Source organism: Homalodisca vitripennis, chromosome 2 (assembly GCF_021130785.1).
Source record: "Homalodisca vitripennis isolate AUS2020 chromosome 2, UT_GWSS_2.1, whole genome shotgun sequence".
NCBI lineage: Eukaryota > Metazoa > Arthropoda > Insecta > Hemiptera > Cicadellidae > Homalodisca > Homalodisca vitripennis.
The window spans coordinates 207,426,520-207,442,651 of record NC_060208.1 but is presented as its reverse complement, the minus strand read 5'-3'; the positions used below and the strand labels follow the sequence as shown (position 1 = coordinate 207,442,651).

At 38.4% G+C, this 16,132-nt stretch overlaps 1 protein-coding gene across 1 annotated transcript; it reads right to left on the bottom strand.

The window, feature by feature from the left end:
* Window positions 1–1,595: 1,595 nt before the first annotated feature.
* On the bottom strand, window positions 1,596–11,354 carry LOC124355976 (mucin-5AC-like). The gene is made up of 4 exons (XM_046807125.1): window positions 11,312–11,354; window positions 4,912–5,861; window positions 3,329–4,862; window positions 1,596–2,023 (listed from the first exon to the last, which is right to left on the bottom strand). Exons 1-4 carry the CDS (start codon window positions 11,352–11,354, stop codon window positions 1,833–1,835), a joined length of 2,718 nt encoding a protein of 905 aa, XP_046663081.1. The 3' UTR covers window positions 1,596–1,832.
* Between the last annotated feature and the right edge of the window lie 4,778 nt (window positions 11,355–16,132).

Genomic DNA, 16,132 nt, shown 5'->3' with positions numbered 1-16,132 from the left:
ATTATGGAACACCCTTTATATTAAAAGTAGAATTTTCTCAATGCATACATTTTAAAATTTTCGGGTAACATTTTGGAATGATATATTTTGAATATATGATTTAATTTTTGGGTCGCAATAGGCGAGTTTTTCATAATGTTATTCTGACTTTTAAAACGCATCCTGCGGGATTTAAGTGACTAAAAATCGTTATATATATTTTGATCCTAATTATTTCCTCCTCCATCGACCTCCACCAAAAAAATCAGAGCGGCTGATGATTAATGTCTTTCATTGGGTACAATTTGTCTATTGGTTAAAAAACCTAAATTGTGTGTTTATACAATTCAAATTGGTTGTCGCCTCCTGGATGTGATTTTTTGCTCCATTCCCTCGAGTTTAATTGCATATGGCGAATTTCTTACGTTTTCTTTTAAAAGCTATTTATGAATTATATATATATATATATATACATATATATATCTTTATAGTTTATACCATATTTTAATATCATCCATTATTTACTATATAATGAAATAATATTGTTTATTACAGATTACAGTAAGCAAAAACTGTTGTGTTTTGAGCGAAAATTTTAAATAAATAACATTTATAACATGTCATAATCCCCAACATTTCTGCACAAATTAAATAAACATGGTAGAGTACGAATACGCGGACCCGGTTATTCATATCGATTAGTAGAATCATCGATACTTAATATTGATTTATCGAATACGCGTTTATAAATCATATTAACATATCTAAAGCCATAATCACAATTTTATTTGAAATTAAAATAACTAATACAATGCAAATAATGATAATATTATGAATAATTAATGAGCTATAACGATCAAAAGAAACGATTAGAACTGGAAATAAAAAAAAACTCATAATTAATAATGAAATGATAAAAACATTTATAACAGAAAATACGAAATACTCGTAATTATTTATGTTTTCTTCTGTGTAGCAATGGTTAACCACTTTCAAGATGTCGTTGAAAGCATCTTCTCTAGAAAACCGTACTTCTCTTCTGCACAAACACTCACAGAGATGATCTGCAAGCAGGTCTGCTGATATGCCACTTTTTAAACTTCGTTTCACAGTCCTCCACGAACTTCCGACTGTCCGTTATTATCCATAAAAGAAAATAAGTTTATTGTAGGAAAAAGTGTTTATAGTTGATACAAGTTAGTTATTGTTCAATAATCAGTATCGGTTAGTCATATCGAAAGTTATAATTAAGTAATATCGTTTGTCAATATCGATATAAAAACTGGGTCCTCTTATCGTACCCTACCCAAGAAACAAATCCTAGTTTAAAGCAGTGGTCAACTTGCATAAATGGTGTTCACGAATTTAAACACGATTTTATTAAATAATACTTAATTAGAAAATATAACTCACCTAGTCATAAATATATTCAGCCGTTGATATTTGAACCTGATACAAAATTGCCTCAGCCTACTTTAAATGTCAGTAACTTCTCGTGGGGTGATCATAAAAAAATGTTAAATGTTTATTCTGTATTCATATGAGTATATTACAATCTATTAATTTGACCTAAAAATAGCATAATCCGTAAAGAAGAGTTTTTGTCGTGGCTCAAATAGATTAATAAAGTATTCAATCAGAATGTACAGAAATAATAAAATACGAAATTATAAATATAGTTTACACAAGTATGTTTTGTAAAGCAAAATAACAAAGCCTGTATACAGTTTATTTTCGTTGTAATAAAATAGCTTCTTATGATGCTTACAAGGAAAGGAGTTACAAATGTGCTATGCCTTGCTTGTAAGTTATATTGCTTCCATCACACTTCACCATGCCGTGTATGTCGTCCTCTACCCCGAGAGGTCGCGTTTCCTCGCCCGATACTTGCTCTGGAAGGTCCCCGACGGATCGAACTGCTTCTCTATCTCAGCGTACTCCCTGGGGCGGCACTCCATGACGAGGAGCAGAAGGTGGACAGCGTCGCGACGCTGGGAGGCGGAGCACCGCGCGCACCCTCGCTCCAGAGCCTCCTGGATCACGTCTGCGACAGAAGGAAAAATACAAAGTGTATCGTGTATCACCAATTCCAAAATATAGAAACACAAAAAAGTTTCGTATAAAAAACACACAAATTTTCACACAAACTCGTAAGTTAGACAAAGAGAATGAAAATCCACTGTGCTTTTGAACTAATGTACCAATTCCAGCTCTAAATGTTCTAAAATATTTCAAAAAAACCTTTTAGTTTATACAGAAATAATCTGGTAAATAGTTTCATTGTTAATGTACTGTACATTTCTTTTGTAAATATTAAGAATTCGATACAAAAGACAAAGTTACTATCTAACTTTCACTATAAGTGTAAATACCCATATTATAAAACCCACATTAGTTGTCTTTTGACAGAAATAGGCTTGTCTAAACTGTGATAGGTATATATATATATATATATATATATATATATATATATATATATATATTCTTGATCGGGAAACAAAGCAAAATAAACTAGGGAACAAAAAAATACTAAGGCCAATGGCCATGGTAAGTTACAATGGCCATAAATATTCACTTTTTAGCATACTTTCTTGATCGTGGCAACAAGACAAACTCAACATTGGCGTCGAAAATATAATTTACTCGAACCAGAATTGGTCGCACAGGTTCAAAATCTACTAACCGGCGTGCGAAGCGGCGTATAACTGCTAGCAGCACATAAACCCAATTCAATCGAAACATTTTAATGCACAATTTTGAGCAGCATAGTACTACAAATAAATAAGTTCAAATACATATAGAAAGCTAATCTATACCTGTTACTAAATTGTTACTGTAGAAGGTATAACTATAACCGTACATACACTGGGAACTTTCAAATGTATTTAAACTCCAAAACGGACGATGTCACTGCATAAGATTCGGAATGAATCTGTTAATTTTTCAGACAAAAACAATCCCATAAATTGGAGTTCTGGTTTACGTCTTATACGAAAAAGTACATTTTTATAGTAATATTTCTTTATATTTGGTTCATTATTTCAACAACTGTAAAAGTTTTATCAAATTAATTTAATATAATTTGTAAGACCAGAGTTGTAAATGTTAGAATTAAAAATTATTTCTGTAAGAAAATCGCCGTGAACTGAATTACATTACTTATTATATTATTTAGAATTTGGATTACAATTCAATTCAATATTTAGTGCACTGAATATAATAGTGTGAATCTTATATAACAAAAGAGACAACATTATCATTGTATACTTAAATACTACAAACTTGAAGTGGAATGTATTGTAAATCAAATATGAAGCAGCAATCTATATATTATAGATTATAGTCTTACCTTTAAAGTTTCTGGAGTCCGAGTTACAAGGACCGAGGTCTACGAGGCACCGGAAATAATCTTTGAAAGTCCGGTCGTCCTCCATGAGACGGTCCAAGTCCTTCTCCAAGTCTGGAAGGGGCGAATCCTCTAGAGATTGGGGAGATTCAAATAGCTGCGTGCTGCGTGCTGGGTTTGGAACGTCCAGAGACTGTTGTGAAGATTTTAGTGAGTGAGGAGATTCCAGAGGCTGCGAAGAACTACCATTTTCTGATGAATTCAACGATTGAGAATAATTCATTGGATGTGGAGATTTTTGGGATTGTGAAGGTTTCTGAGGTTGGTGAGATTCTAGAGACTGTGAATGTACCAAATATTGTGAAGAACGTAGTGATCCAGGATTTAAGTATTTTGAAGGCTGTGAAAATTTCTGACGCTGAGAATATTCTGAAGTTTGTGAAGATTTAAAGCGCTCTGAAGAATTGGGTGATAAATGGGAATGATAAGGCTTTGGTTGTTGTGAAGATAGTTGAGACTGCGACGTAGCCAAGGCTTGTAGAGAATGAAGTGGTCGAGCATATTCCAGGGGATTAGGAGACTTTGGAGCTTTGGAAGCTGCCTGAGATATGAACTTTTTCAAGAGTTGTGAAGAATTCAATGGTGGAGTATCTTCCTCGAGTCCAAGAGAATCTTTAGTTTGTAAGGATACATCAGATTGCAAAGTTGTCAAGGATGGTGAAGAATCCAACAATCGAGTGTATTCCTGTGGTTTTGAAGACTTTGACGATTGTAAAGATGTGTGAGGCAACAACACTGTCGAGGTTTGTGGAAAATCCTGTGTTGGATTATATTCCTGAAGTTTTGAAGATTTTGACGATTGTGGAGATGTCTGAAGCAGCAACGCTGGCAGGAGTTGTGGGGAACCCTGTGTTGGAGTATATTCCTGAGGTTGTGAAGACTTAGACGATTGTGGAGATGTCTGAAGCAGCAACGCTGGCGAGAGTTGTGGCGAACCCTTTGTTGGAGTATATTCCTGAGGTTGTGAAGACTTTGACGATTGTGGAGATGTCTGAAGCAGCAACGCTGGCGAGAGTTGTGGAAAATCCTGTGTTTGAGTATATTCCTGAGGTTGGGAAGACTTTGACGATTGTGAAGGTGTCTGAGGCAGCAACCCTGTCAAGAGTTGTGGGGAATCCTGCGTTGGAGTATATTCTTGAGGTTGTGAAGACTTTGACGATTGTGGAGATGTCTGAGGCAGCAACCCTGTCAAGAGATGTGGGGAATCCTGCGTTGGAGTATATTCTTGAGGTTGTGAAGACTTTGACGATTGTGAAGGTGTCTGAGGCAGCAACCCTGTCAAGAGTTGTGGGGAATCCTGCGTTGGAGTATATTCTTGAGGTTGTGAAGACTTTGACGATTGTGGAGATGTCTGAGGCAGCAACCCTCTCACGAGTTGTGGGGAATCCTGCGTTGGAGTATATTCTTGAGGTTGTGAAGACTCTGACGATTGTGGAGATGTCTGAAGCAGCAACGCTGGCGAGAGTTGTGGAAAATCCTGTGTTTGAGTATACTCCTGAGTTTGTGAAGATGTCTGAGGTAGCAACGCTGGCGAGAGTTGTGGAGAACCCTGTGTTGGAGTATACTCCTGAGGATGTGAAGATGTTTGAGGTAGCAACGCTGGCGAGAGTTGTGGAGAACCCTGTGTTGGAGTATACTCCTGAGGATGTGAAGATGTTTGAGGTAGCAACGCTGGCGAGAGTTGTGGAGAACCCTGTGTTGGAGTATACTCCTGAGGATGTGAAGATGTTTGAGGTAGCAACGCTGGCGAGAGTTGTGGAGAACCCTGTGTTGGAGTATACTCCTGAGGTTGTGAAGATGTCTTGAGGTAGCAACGCTGGCGAGAGTTGTAGGGAACCCTGTGTTGGATTATACTCCTGAGGTTGTGAAGATGTCTTAAGCAGCGACGCTGTCGATAGTTGTGGAGAACCCTTTGTTGGAGTATACTCCTGAGGTTGTGAAGATGTCTTAAGCAGCGACGCTGTCGGTAGTTGTGGAGAACCCTGTGTTGCAGTATACTCCTGAGGTTGTGAAGATATCTGAGGCTGCAACTCTATCGGTAGTTGTGGAGAACCCTGTGTTGGAGTATACTCCTGAGGTTGTGAAGATGTCTGAGGCAGCAACGCTGTCGGTAGTTGTGGAGAACCCTGTGTTGCAGTATACTCCTGAGGTTGTGAAGATGTCTGAGGCAGCAACGCTGGCGAGAGTTGTAGGGAACCCTGTGTTGGATTATACTCCTGAGGTTGTGAAGATGTTTGAGGTAGCAACGCTGGCGAGAGTTGTGGAGAACCCTGTGTTGGAGTATACTCCTGAGGTTGTGAAGATGTCTGAGGCAGCAACGCTGGCGAGAGTTGTGGAGAACCCTGTGTTGCAGTATACTCCTGAGGTTGTGAAGATGTCTGAGGCAGCCATGCTGTCGGTAGTTTTGGAGAACCCTGTGTTGGAGTATACTCCTGAGGTTCTGAAGAGTTTGACGATTGTATGAAGATGTCGGAGCCTGCAAAATTGTGAAGGGTTGAAGAGAATCGGTCAATCCAGAATATCCTGAGGGATGCGAAGAATTGACTTGCGTATATTTCAAGGGTCCAGGTAATTCTGCTGATGATGCATCTAAAAGTAATCCCAGTGTTAGTGCTACGATAGCACCCCAAAACGTTATAAAGACCACCATCACTGATCAAGTAAGACGACGAGCAAAGCTGTCATAGTGAGTAAGACAGCTGTGAGGCCACATCAGCAGTATTGCTGACGCCACGACCTTTGTGTAGTAAACAAACAAAGAAACAAAAGATTCTACAAACCTCAGTAAACCGTGTCAACAGACAATGACCTTATTAAGAGTATACATGTGTGTTTCATACACAAATATATATAAATCGTATGTGATATATATATATATATATATATATATATATATATATATATATATATATATATATACCACATACGATTTATCTGTTTATTAATCTGGAAAGATCAAAAGTAAACAATTGTTTATGTAGGGGAGTATGTATTTTTGCAGTAGTACCTTGAGTATTATCTAGTAAAAAAGAGATCGTTGGACTTATGAATGTTTTATTCGTATTCTAGGTGCTGGGTGTAAAGTCATGAGTGGATATGACATGCCTGGTTTTTAGAATGAGTGAAGGTGCACTGCGTCGTCTTGTTATTATCTAAGGTATGAATCATTAGAAAGGAGCATTGAAGGTTATAACCCAGTGTCTAGGAGGGTTAAGGGAACTGCGGTTTACAGCTGACGCGTTGATAACCGCAGGTTGGATAGTCGTATAAGAGCATTTGTTGTAAATGAGAGTTCAATCTTTGTGCAAAACATAATTTTGTAGTGAATGAAGTTCCTGCGTTAAGCGTTAATGGACACACCGCGCAGGTATAAACTATATGATACCCTGTCTTTGAATTTCGACTGATCGTCTTTTTCGTTATGCACGATTACCAAACATGTCTCAGAGCTAAGGAGGCATATTAAGTTTATGTCTTCGAGATTCGCCACTAGGTTGTACTAGTGAACAAAATGGATTCTTAAAGGTGGAACGAGGAAAAACATTTAGAATTCAAAGTCATGACTATTAATAAAATATGAAAGATTTTATGAAACTAACATGCCACAACAAATCTAAAAGCAACATGAATGTTTTACGAATTCTAAAACATTAATAAGATATTAATTATTAATAAATAGTATAAAGACGAAAAACGTCAGAAGAACTATAAAACTTCTCTGTGAAACCAAATTAAAGTAAATTTACACAAGATTTAGGGTAATAATAATTCTTTATTGCAGTAAAACAATTTAAAAAATTGTATTGCAAGCGTCATTTCATAATATTGATTAAAAAATCTATAAACTAAACCTATCTTATCATAGGCACAGTCAATTCCACATATTAATGTGTGGACCTAACAATATATTGTACTTTACATGTTTTGGATATCAGAAAAGGATAAATAGAATAATAATAAAATTCTAATTTTCATCGATAGCTGTTGGCAAAGATTAGGTAGCATTATCCTTCATCCCTTGAACTGGAGTTGGTCAATTTTAAAAGGTCAATATTGTTGGTAACAGCACCATATTTTACCACTCTTTAACGCTTCTCCTGTTTATGAAATTATCAATGTCAAAACATTAGTTCCAAAAGTAAGAATGCTGTTATTAATTTTGTCTGTTGAAATCTTATACATTCCTGGTATTAGACTGCATACAATGTGTTACGTGGATTCTCTTGATGATGAGTCAGCTGTATTTAGTTTCCAGTTCAAGGTCAGACAGTTGACAATGCGCTGCCTCGCTGCACTTTATGTGGCAATGACCTTTCCAGAATCTGCCCCTTCTTCGGAAAATGATGGAAGTGATGTATTTAAAAAAAAAAATATACCTTACTAGCTTATTTATGAAAAAGATTGAATCAACTTTTAAATGACTGTATTTGTTTATGCAGGAAGTTGTGCAGTGATTGTGTGTTCTGTTCGCCGTCAACAGGAAATGCAATATGCCTTGAAATAATCACGCTATGTCTGCATAATGATAAAAATATCACTGCATAATGATATAACGGTGTTCTTGTCGTGATATTGAACGAGAATATCAGAATAATCATAATTTGGAATCGTACATTTAAATATTCGTTCAGAATTAATATTCTTTATTAAACCAATTATTAAATCAGCGAGTCCCTTGGTTCGTTGATCAATTGCGAATTCTGCTTGGGTTGTGGTGGATATGGTTATAGGTCGGCTCCACTATCTATATTATCCTGTGCGATCAGGACTGCAATTAAGACTTAAGGGATCCATAAGGGTTGAAATAAATAACACAAACGTAGAAACTAAATCGTAACTCTACAAAAAAACGTTAAATCTGATTACTTAAATATGTTTTGAAGATGACAAAGATATTAGAGCTTAATGAGATTTTAAGGTTAATGGAACTCAATTATTAAAGAATTATCAAAATAAATTTTAATAACCCATTATTAGGATCATTGTAAAGTGTACTGACAATAATGATAGAGTGTATTTTGGTTTTGAAACACAACAGAATAATACTATTGGTCAGCTCCCGAGTGAAACAAATTGACACTATTACGTCAAAGAAGTAATATATATTTTTCACTTTATTGCAAATTTGAATTTAATGTTGATTTCTTATAATAATTATATGAATAAACATATGTATTATCTACATATCATTTATGTATGGCTACCAAAAAATAATTTCTTACTTCGGGCCATCATAGAGTAAACAAAAGTATTTAGAACTGAAATATGTCTTGCACAATTTAGGCAGTGGTCGAGTGTGGTTTCCTTGTTGTTTTATATTGACATAAATAGAAGTAAATCATTAAAATTACCTTCTAAAAAGGAAAATGTTTAAATGCTTATGGCGAATATCGGTGTACCTTTGCCTTCAGGAAATGAATGATTTTAGAAAAGCCTAAAACGAACACACCTAAAACCCCCGTACTCTATTTCTAATACTAAGCATGACAAGATTGAAGAAAATAGTGAAATTTTATACCTCATTCATAATAAGAGCCTTACTTATTTATCTAATCTTACTAACCTATGCATTATCACAACTTCTGGGTTTCAAAGTGCCTTTCAGCAAATGTCAGAATCCGACGTTGGTTTCCAAAATTGATTTATGCTCCAAGTTATAAATACTTTGTAATTGTCTTTTGTAATACTGCCGTCTGTTTTCCACATCAAGTAATAGTTGTAGTCAACTTTTATGACTGTCTTGTTATAAGGAAAATTGTTAAATGTCCTCACGTCCAGCAGTTTCAACATCGTAAAAGTGACGATTGTGATGTTGTAACTGATATTACATCTATCGTAACAAACTAAGTCAATAACTTACATGTTTAATCCAAGAATCTAGGATAGAGTAGAGGAATTGGGAGTCCTGACAGTTGGAACTGCTTACGATGACTGTGTAGGAGATGGATGTGATACAGTTCAAGAATTAAAACCTTATAAGGATGATGATGGATATATGTCCAAGCATTGGACAGTGTATGGTCACTTAACTACAGAGGTGAAAATTAGACAACAGATTACACATTCTTGATAGAAAACAGTTCGTAGTAAAAACCAACTTTTATTTGGAGTTATGTAATCTGTCGACAGTAGTTACAAAACCATAAAGATAAGCAACACGGAATGAGAAATGTGTAAGAAACACACAAGATGTATACAGGGTGTAACAAAAAGGTTGGACTCGCTATGTATTTTCAAATTCTGTGCGTGATTCTAAGCAACAAATGAAGAATAACTTATTTCCAGTTTCCACTTCGTTTATCCGCTAGCCGCCATTTTGTATTTTTATTAAAACATTTTTATCTCAAAACTAGAAAATCTAAAGAAACCAAATTTGCCACATAGGTTTGAATAGGTAAGAGGAAAGAAATAGTAATACTTTATTTAATATTTAAAAATGGCGTCTGTTGAATATGTTTAAAGTAAAATAACAAAAAACCCAGTATAGTTATAAAAAACGTACTAGACACCAACTATTTGGAGAATTTTATCGCAATTCCAACGTTACTAGTTTCAACGGAACCCGTCAAGGCATAAGCGAGCACGACTACTTTAAAGATACGCTTGCACAAGCCAGGAGCGCCAAACATGTCGTATTTTAGAGGTATCAGTTGTTTGTTGCTCCTGACTTCTACAAGAGTATCTTTAAAGTGGTCGTGCTCGCTTATGCATTGACGGATTTCGTTGAAATAAGTACCGTTGGAATTGTAATAACATTTTATAAATAGTTGGTACCTTGTACATTTTTATAACTGATTTAATACAGCTGATGCCTTTCAGAAGACAAAATGTTTGCTGCTTAATTATGTTTTTTACCTCTTACCTATTCAAACCTATGTGCCAAATTTGGTTTCTTTAGCTTTACTAGTTTTAGCTTCGAAATCCCGTTATCCTTTCCAACCTTCCATCGGCAATATCAAAGAATAACAAAAACAAACAAAAATAACAAAGTATATAAACAAAATAAACAAAGAAGAAGAGATTGGATTGCCTAGACTCTTAAGGGATAACGGATTAACACTTTGTTGTGGACGCCACTGACTGAAACTTTTACATAGTAAAAGATTTCCAGTTTTGCAAATAAACGTGTTAACTACACATACTAGGTCTAGGTTTGAATGTTAAATTTAACTACATTTCACCTTTCTTTTATTGCAGCGTCTGGCATCTCACGCTGTCGCAGGTCTGACTTCTGGAATCTGGACTCATGATCGCCTGAAGAGATCCAAAGAAAGTCGACGACGAAGAAGCTGAAAACGAAACATTTACATAGTTTCGACATCAGAGACTTCTAGATGAAGTGGCAGTCTCATTCTCTCCTCATGTGCACAATTGAGTGCACTACGTTACCCTATCAACCCTTCCTATCATAGCAACAGTCTAGGAGTTGCAGTTTTAAGTCAGCTGCCTCTTCTTCGTGACTTCTAGGAGACCCCAACACTAATTAACTCCAGACTCCCAGAGTTTAATAATTAGCCTCTAAGTGCTCTAACCACTAAATCCACCATACTTCTCGGCTCTACCTGGTCAACAAGACCTTTCGACCCTTTCGACAATCTGATTTGTGAGAACCCTTGGGTTTTTATAAAATCCAAGTTTAGGGACAATTAGATATCCAGGAGCATTCTCTTCAGGGTGAATTTTAGTATCTGAAGATTTTAAAATATAGCAGTTTCGGCCTTTGACAACACTCGGTTCATCGGAACACCCAGCTTCTGTAAACCACTGGAGCAACTGAAGTATAGAAACACTGCACCTCTGGTTAATCCAGACCTCTGGCATGTTCTTTGACAGTACATGCCTTTGGGTGTTTTTGGTATATACAAACTCTAGTCTCTGGTGGGAACTTACCGAACTGTTATCTGGAACCTTCCAGTTACTACAAACCTTTGGTGCGTGTAAGCTCCAGACCAATGGGATCTTTCCGCATTTTGAATATTTCGATCTCTGTACGCTTTCAGCTTGACAAAAGCTCCCACCCTCTGGAATCTATTAACCTGTAAAACCTTCCAGCTCTCTGGAATTCATTCCTATGGACAGGCACCTGGGAATTCCCGGATCCCAGAAATGTCCAGCCTAATGGATGTTATGGCTAGAAAGTCTTCTGCTTCTGGAAGCTCCATGTTCTAATCCCTAGAAGTTCTCGGTATTCGTTCTTGGTCTTTGAAAATGTTCTACTTGATACTTTGTGACATTGGAAACTTTCGACCATTTAAGCTGTCAGAGATTTTCAGTTTGAGAAATATCCCAACCTTTTGAATAAGAATATACAAAAAGTATTGGGTCGCAATTGAGGTCCCCATAAATATTGTTCTTCTCCCTGTTGTGTTAGGTGAGTAGCTCTTAGGGTGGAAAATCTTTTTCCAACTTCTGCAATATTACATTATTTTTTGTATGCAATAAACTGCGGTTGTATTTTAATAAACCCCGTTTAAAACTACTTTGTATCAAATGTGTAAAACATATTGGCTACTATTGTTCAGGGTTGTCGAAATTTATCTTATTTGTAATGACTTCATGCCTTAAAAATATTACACGAGTACAATTTTACTTAGGTTCCGTTCCAGATTTAGTTCTATCGATCTCACTAGGACGTAGGATGTCCTTTAGGAGGAGTTATCCGTATCCGTATTTTAAAAATAACATCAATTTCAATAAGCATAGTTTCAATTAAGTTTAGTCTTTCAAACATTATTTAATACATTTGAGTTTTTAAGATTCTTAAGGCGTTTCACAGATGTTCTTGGGGTTCGTTTGAGAGGACTTCTTCGGCTCTGAATGCTCTGCCAGCCCAGGGGCCCTAGCACTTAGTCCGGCCCTGTGCGTTGTGTAGACTGCCTCCTCTCGGACCTTGGGAATTATTCATGAAGGGTATTATCACATCCTCCACAGCCGGCCTGCACACTATCATTTGGAAAATCATGACTCCCAAATGGGCAACCCACACTTATTAACTTTATAACCATCATGCAATGGAATTTGACGTTTTCATTACACTATTAACCATTTTGCTATTTCCTGTAAACAAACGCAGTTACAGAATAGAATTGTTTGTTTCCTCTTGAATTATTTTTAGTTTATATAAAACTTCTAGATAATTTTCTATAACCAATAGCTTAATTTTGTTTTCTCAATGAATTAGAGAGATTCTGGTTTAACTTCAGCATCTGAAGGTGATAATATACATCGCATTTCTGTAACACAATTTTTAATATGTATATAGTTAAACAAGTATAACAGTACAGCTAGTCAGCGACAGCACATACAGTGTAGTTAGTGAGCGACAGCACAACAGTACAGCTAATCAGCGACAGCATAACAGTACAGTTAGTCAGCGACAGCACAACAGTACAGCTAATCAGCAACAGCATAACAGTACAGTTAGTCAGCGACAGCACAACAGTGTAGTTAGTCAGCGACAGTACAACAGTACAGCTATTCAGCGACAGTATAGCTAATCAGCGACAGAATAACAGTGCAGCTAGTCAAGGACATTACAACAGTACAGCTATTCAGCGACAGTATAGCTAATCAGCGACAGCTCAACAGTACAGCTAGTCAGCGACAGCACAACAGTACAGCTAGTCAGCGAGAGTACAGCTAGTCAGCGACAGTACAGCTAGTCAGCGACAGCATAACAGTACAGTTAGTCAGCGACAGCACAACAGTGTAGTTAGTCAGCGACAGCACAACAGTACAGCTATTCAGCGACAGTATAGCTAATCAGCGACAGAATAACAGTGCAGCTAGTCAGGGACAATTACAACAGTACTGCTATTCAGCGACAGTAATAGCTAATCAGCGACAGCTCAACGGTACAGCTAGTCAGCGACAGCACAACAATACAAGCTAGTCAGAGACTGCACAACAGTACACCTAGTCAGCGACAGTAACAGCTAGTCAGCGACAGCATAACAGTACAGTTAGTCAGCGACAGCACAACAGTGTAGTTAGTCAGCGACAGCACAACAGCGTAGTTTAGTCAGCGACAGTACAACAGTACAGCTATTCAGCGACAGTATAGCTAATCAGCGACAGAATAAACAGTGCAGCTAGTCAGGGACATTACAACAGTACAGCTATTCAGCGACAGTATAGCTAATCAGCGACAGCTCAACGGTACAGCTAGTCAGCGACAGCACAACAATACAGCTAGTCAGAGACTGCACAACAGTACACCTAGTCAGCGACATTACAAGCTAGTCAGCGACAGTAGAGCTAATCAGCGACAGTACAGCTAATCAGCGACTGTATAGCTAATCAGCGAAAGCTCAACGGTACAGCTAGTCAGCGACAGCACAACAATACAGCTAGTCAGAGACTGTACAACAGTACACCTAGTCAGCGACATTACAGCTAGTCAGCGACAGTAGAGCTAATCCGCGACAGTACAGCTAATCAGCAACAGCATAACAGTACAGTTAGTCAGTGACATTACAGCTAATCAGCGGCAACTCAACAGTACAGCTAGTCAGGCGAAAGTACAAGCTAGTCAGCGACAGTGCAGCTAGTCACGCGACAAGTACAGGCTAATCAGCGACAGCATAAACAGTACAGTTAGTCAGCGACAGCACAACAGTACAGCTAATCAGCAACAGCATAACAGTACAGTTAGTCAGCGACAGCACAACAGTGTAGTTAGTCAGCACAACAGTGTAGTTAGTCAGCGACAGTACAACAGTACAGCTATTCAGCGACAGTAATAGCTAATCAGCGACAGAATAACAGTGCAGCTAGTCAGGGACATTACAACAGTACACCTAGTCAGCGACATTACAGCTAGTCAGCGACAGTATAGCTAATCAGCGACCGCTCAACAGTACAGCTAGTCAGCGACAGTACAACAATGCAGCTAGTCAGAGACTGCACAACAGTACACCTAGTCAGCGACATTACAGCTAGTCAAGCGACAGTAGAGCTAATCCGCGACAGTACAGCTAATCAGCAACAGCATAACAGTACAGTTAGGCAGAGACTGCATAAACAGTACAGCTAGTCAGCGACATTACAGCTAGTCAGCGACAGTAGAGGTAATCAGCGACAGTACAGCTAATCAGCAACAGCATAACAGTACAGCTAGTCAGAGACTGCACAACAGTACAGTTTAATCGGCGACAGTACAGCTAATCAGCGACAGCATAACAGTGCAGCTAGTCAGTGACATTACAGCTAATCAGCGGCAACTCAACAGTACAGCTAGTCAGAGACTGCACAACAGTAACAGCTAGTCAGCGAAAGTACAGCTAGTCAGCGACAGTGCAGCTAGTCAGCGACAGTACATCCAATCAGCGGCAGTACAGCTTGTCAGCGACAGTAACCGCTAATCAGCGACAGCATAACAGTACAGTTAGTCATCGACAGCACAACAGTGTAGTTAGTCCAGTGACAGCACGACAGTACAGTTAATCAGCGACAGCATAACAGTGCAGCTAGTCAGCGACATTACAGCTATTCAGCGACAGTATAGCTAATCAGCGACAGAATAACAGTGCAGCTAGTCAGGGACATTACAACAGTAACAGCTATTCAGCGACAGTAAATAGCTAATCAGCGACAGCTCAACGGTACAGCTAGTCAGCGACAGCACAACAATACAGCTAGTCAGAGACTGCACAACAGTACACCTAGTCAGCGACATTACAGCTAGTCAGCGACAGTAGAGCTAATCCGCGACAGTACAGCTAATCAGCAACAGCATAACAGTACAGTTAGTCAGCGACAGCACAACAGTACAGCTAGGCAGAGACTGCACAACAGTACAGCTAGTCAGCGACATTACAGCTAGTCAGCGACAGTAGAGCTAATCAGCGACACTACAGCTAATCAGCAACAGCATAACAGTACAGCTAGTCAGAGTACTGCACAACAGTACAGTTAATCAGCGACAGTACAGCTAATCAGCGACAGTATAGCTAATCAGCGACAGCTCAACGGTACAGCTAGTCAGCGACAGCACAACAATACAGCTAGTCAGAGACTGCACAACAGTACACCTAGTCAGCGACATTACAGCTAGTCAGCGACAGTAGAGCTAATCGCGACAGTACAAGCTAATCAGCAACAGCATAACAGTACAGTTAGTCAGCGACAGCACAACAGTACAGCTAGGCAGAGACTGCACAACAGCACAGTTAGTCAGTGACATTACAGCTAATCAGCGGCAACTCAACAGTACAGCTAGTCAGCGAAAGTACAGCTAGTCAGAGACAGTGCAGCTAGTCAGCGACAGTAACAGCTAATCAGCGACAGCATAACAGTACAGTTATAGTCAGCGACATCACAACAGTACAGCTAATCAGCAACAGCATAACAGTACAGTTAGTCATCGACAGCACAACATGTGTAGTTTAGTCAGCAGCACAACAGTGTAGTTAGTCAGCGACAGTACAACAGTACAGCTATTCAGCGGACAGTATACTAATCAGCGACAGAATAACAGTGCAGCTAGTCAGGGACATTACAACAGTACAACCTAGTCAGCGACCATTAACAGCTAGTCAGCAACAGTATAGAGCTAATCAAGCGACAGCTCAACAGTACAGCTAGTCAGCGACAGTACAACAATGCAGCTAGTCAGAGACTGCACAACAGTACACCTAGTCAGCGACATTACAGCTAGTCAGCGACAGTAGAGCTAATCCGCGACAGTACAGCTAATCAGCAACAGCATAACAGTACAGTTAGTCAGCGACAGCACAACAGTACAGC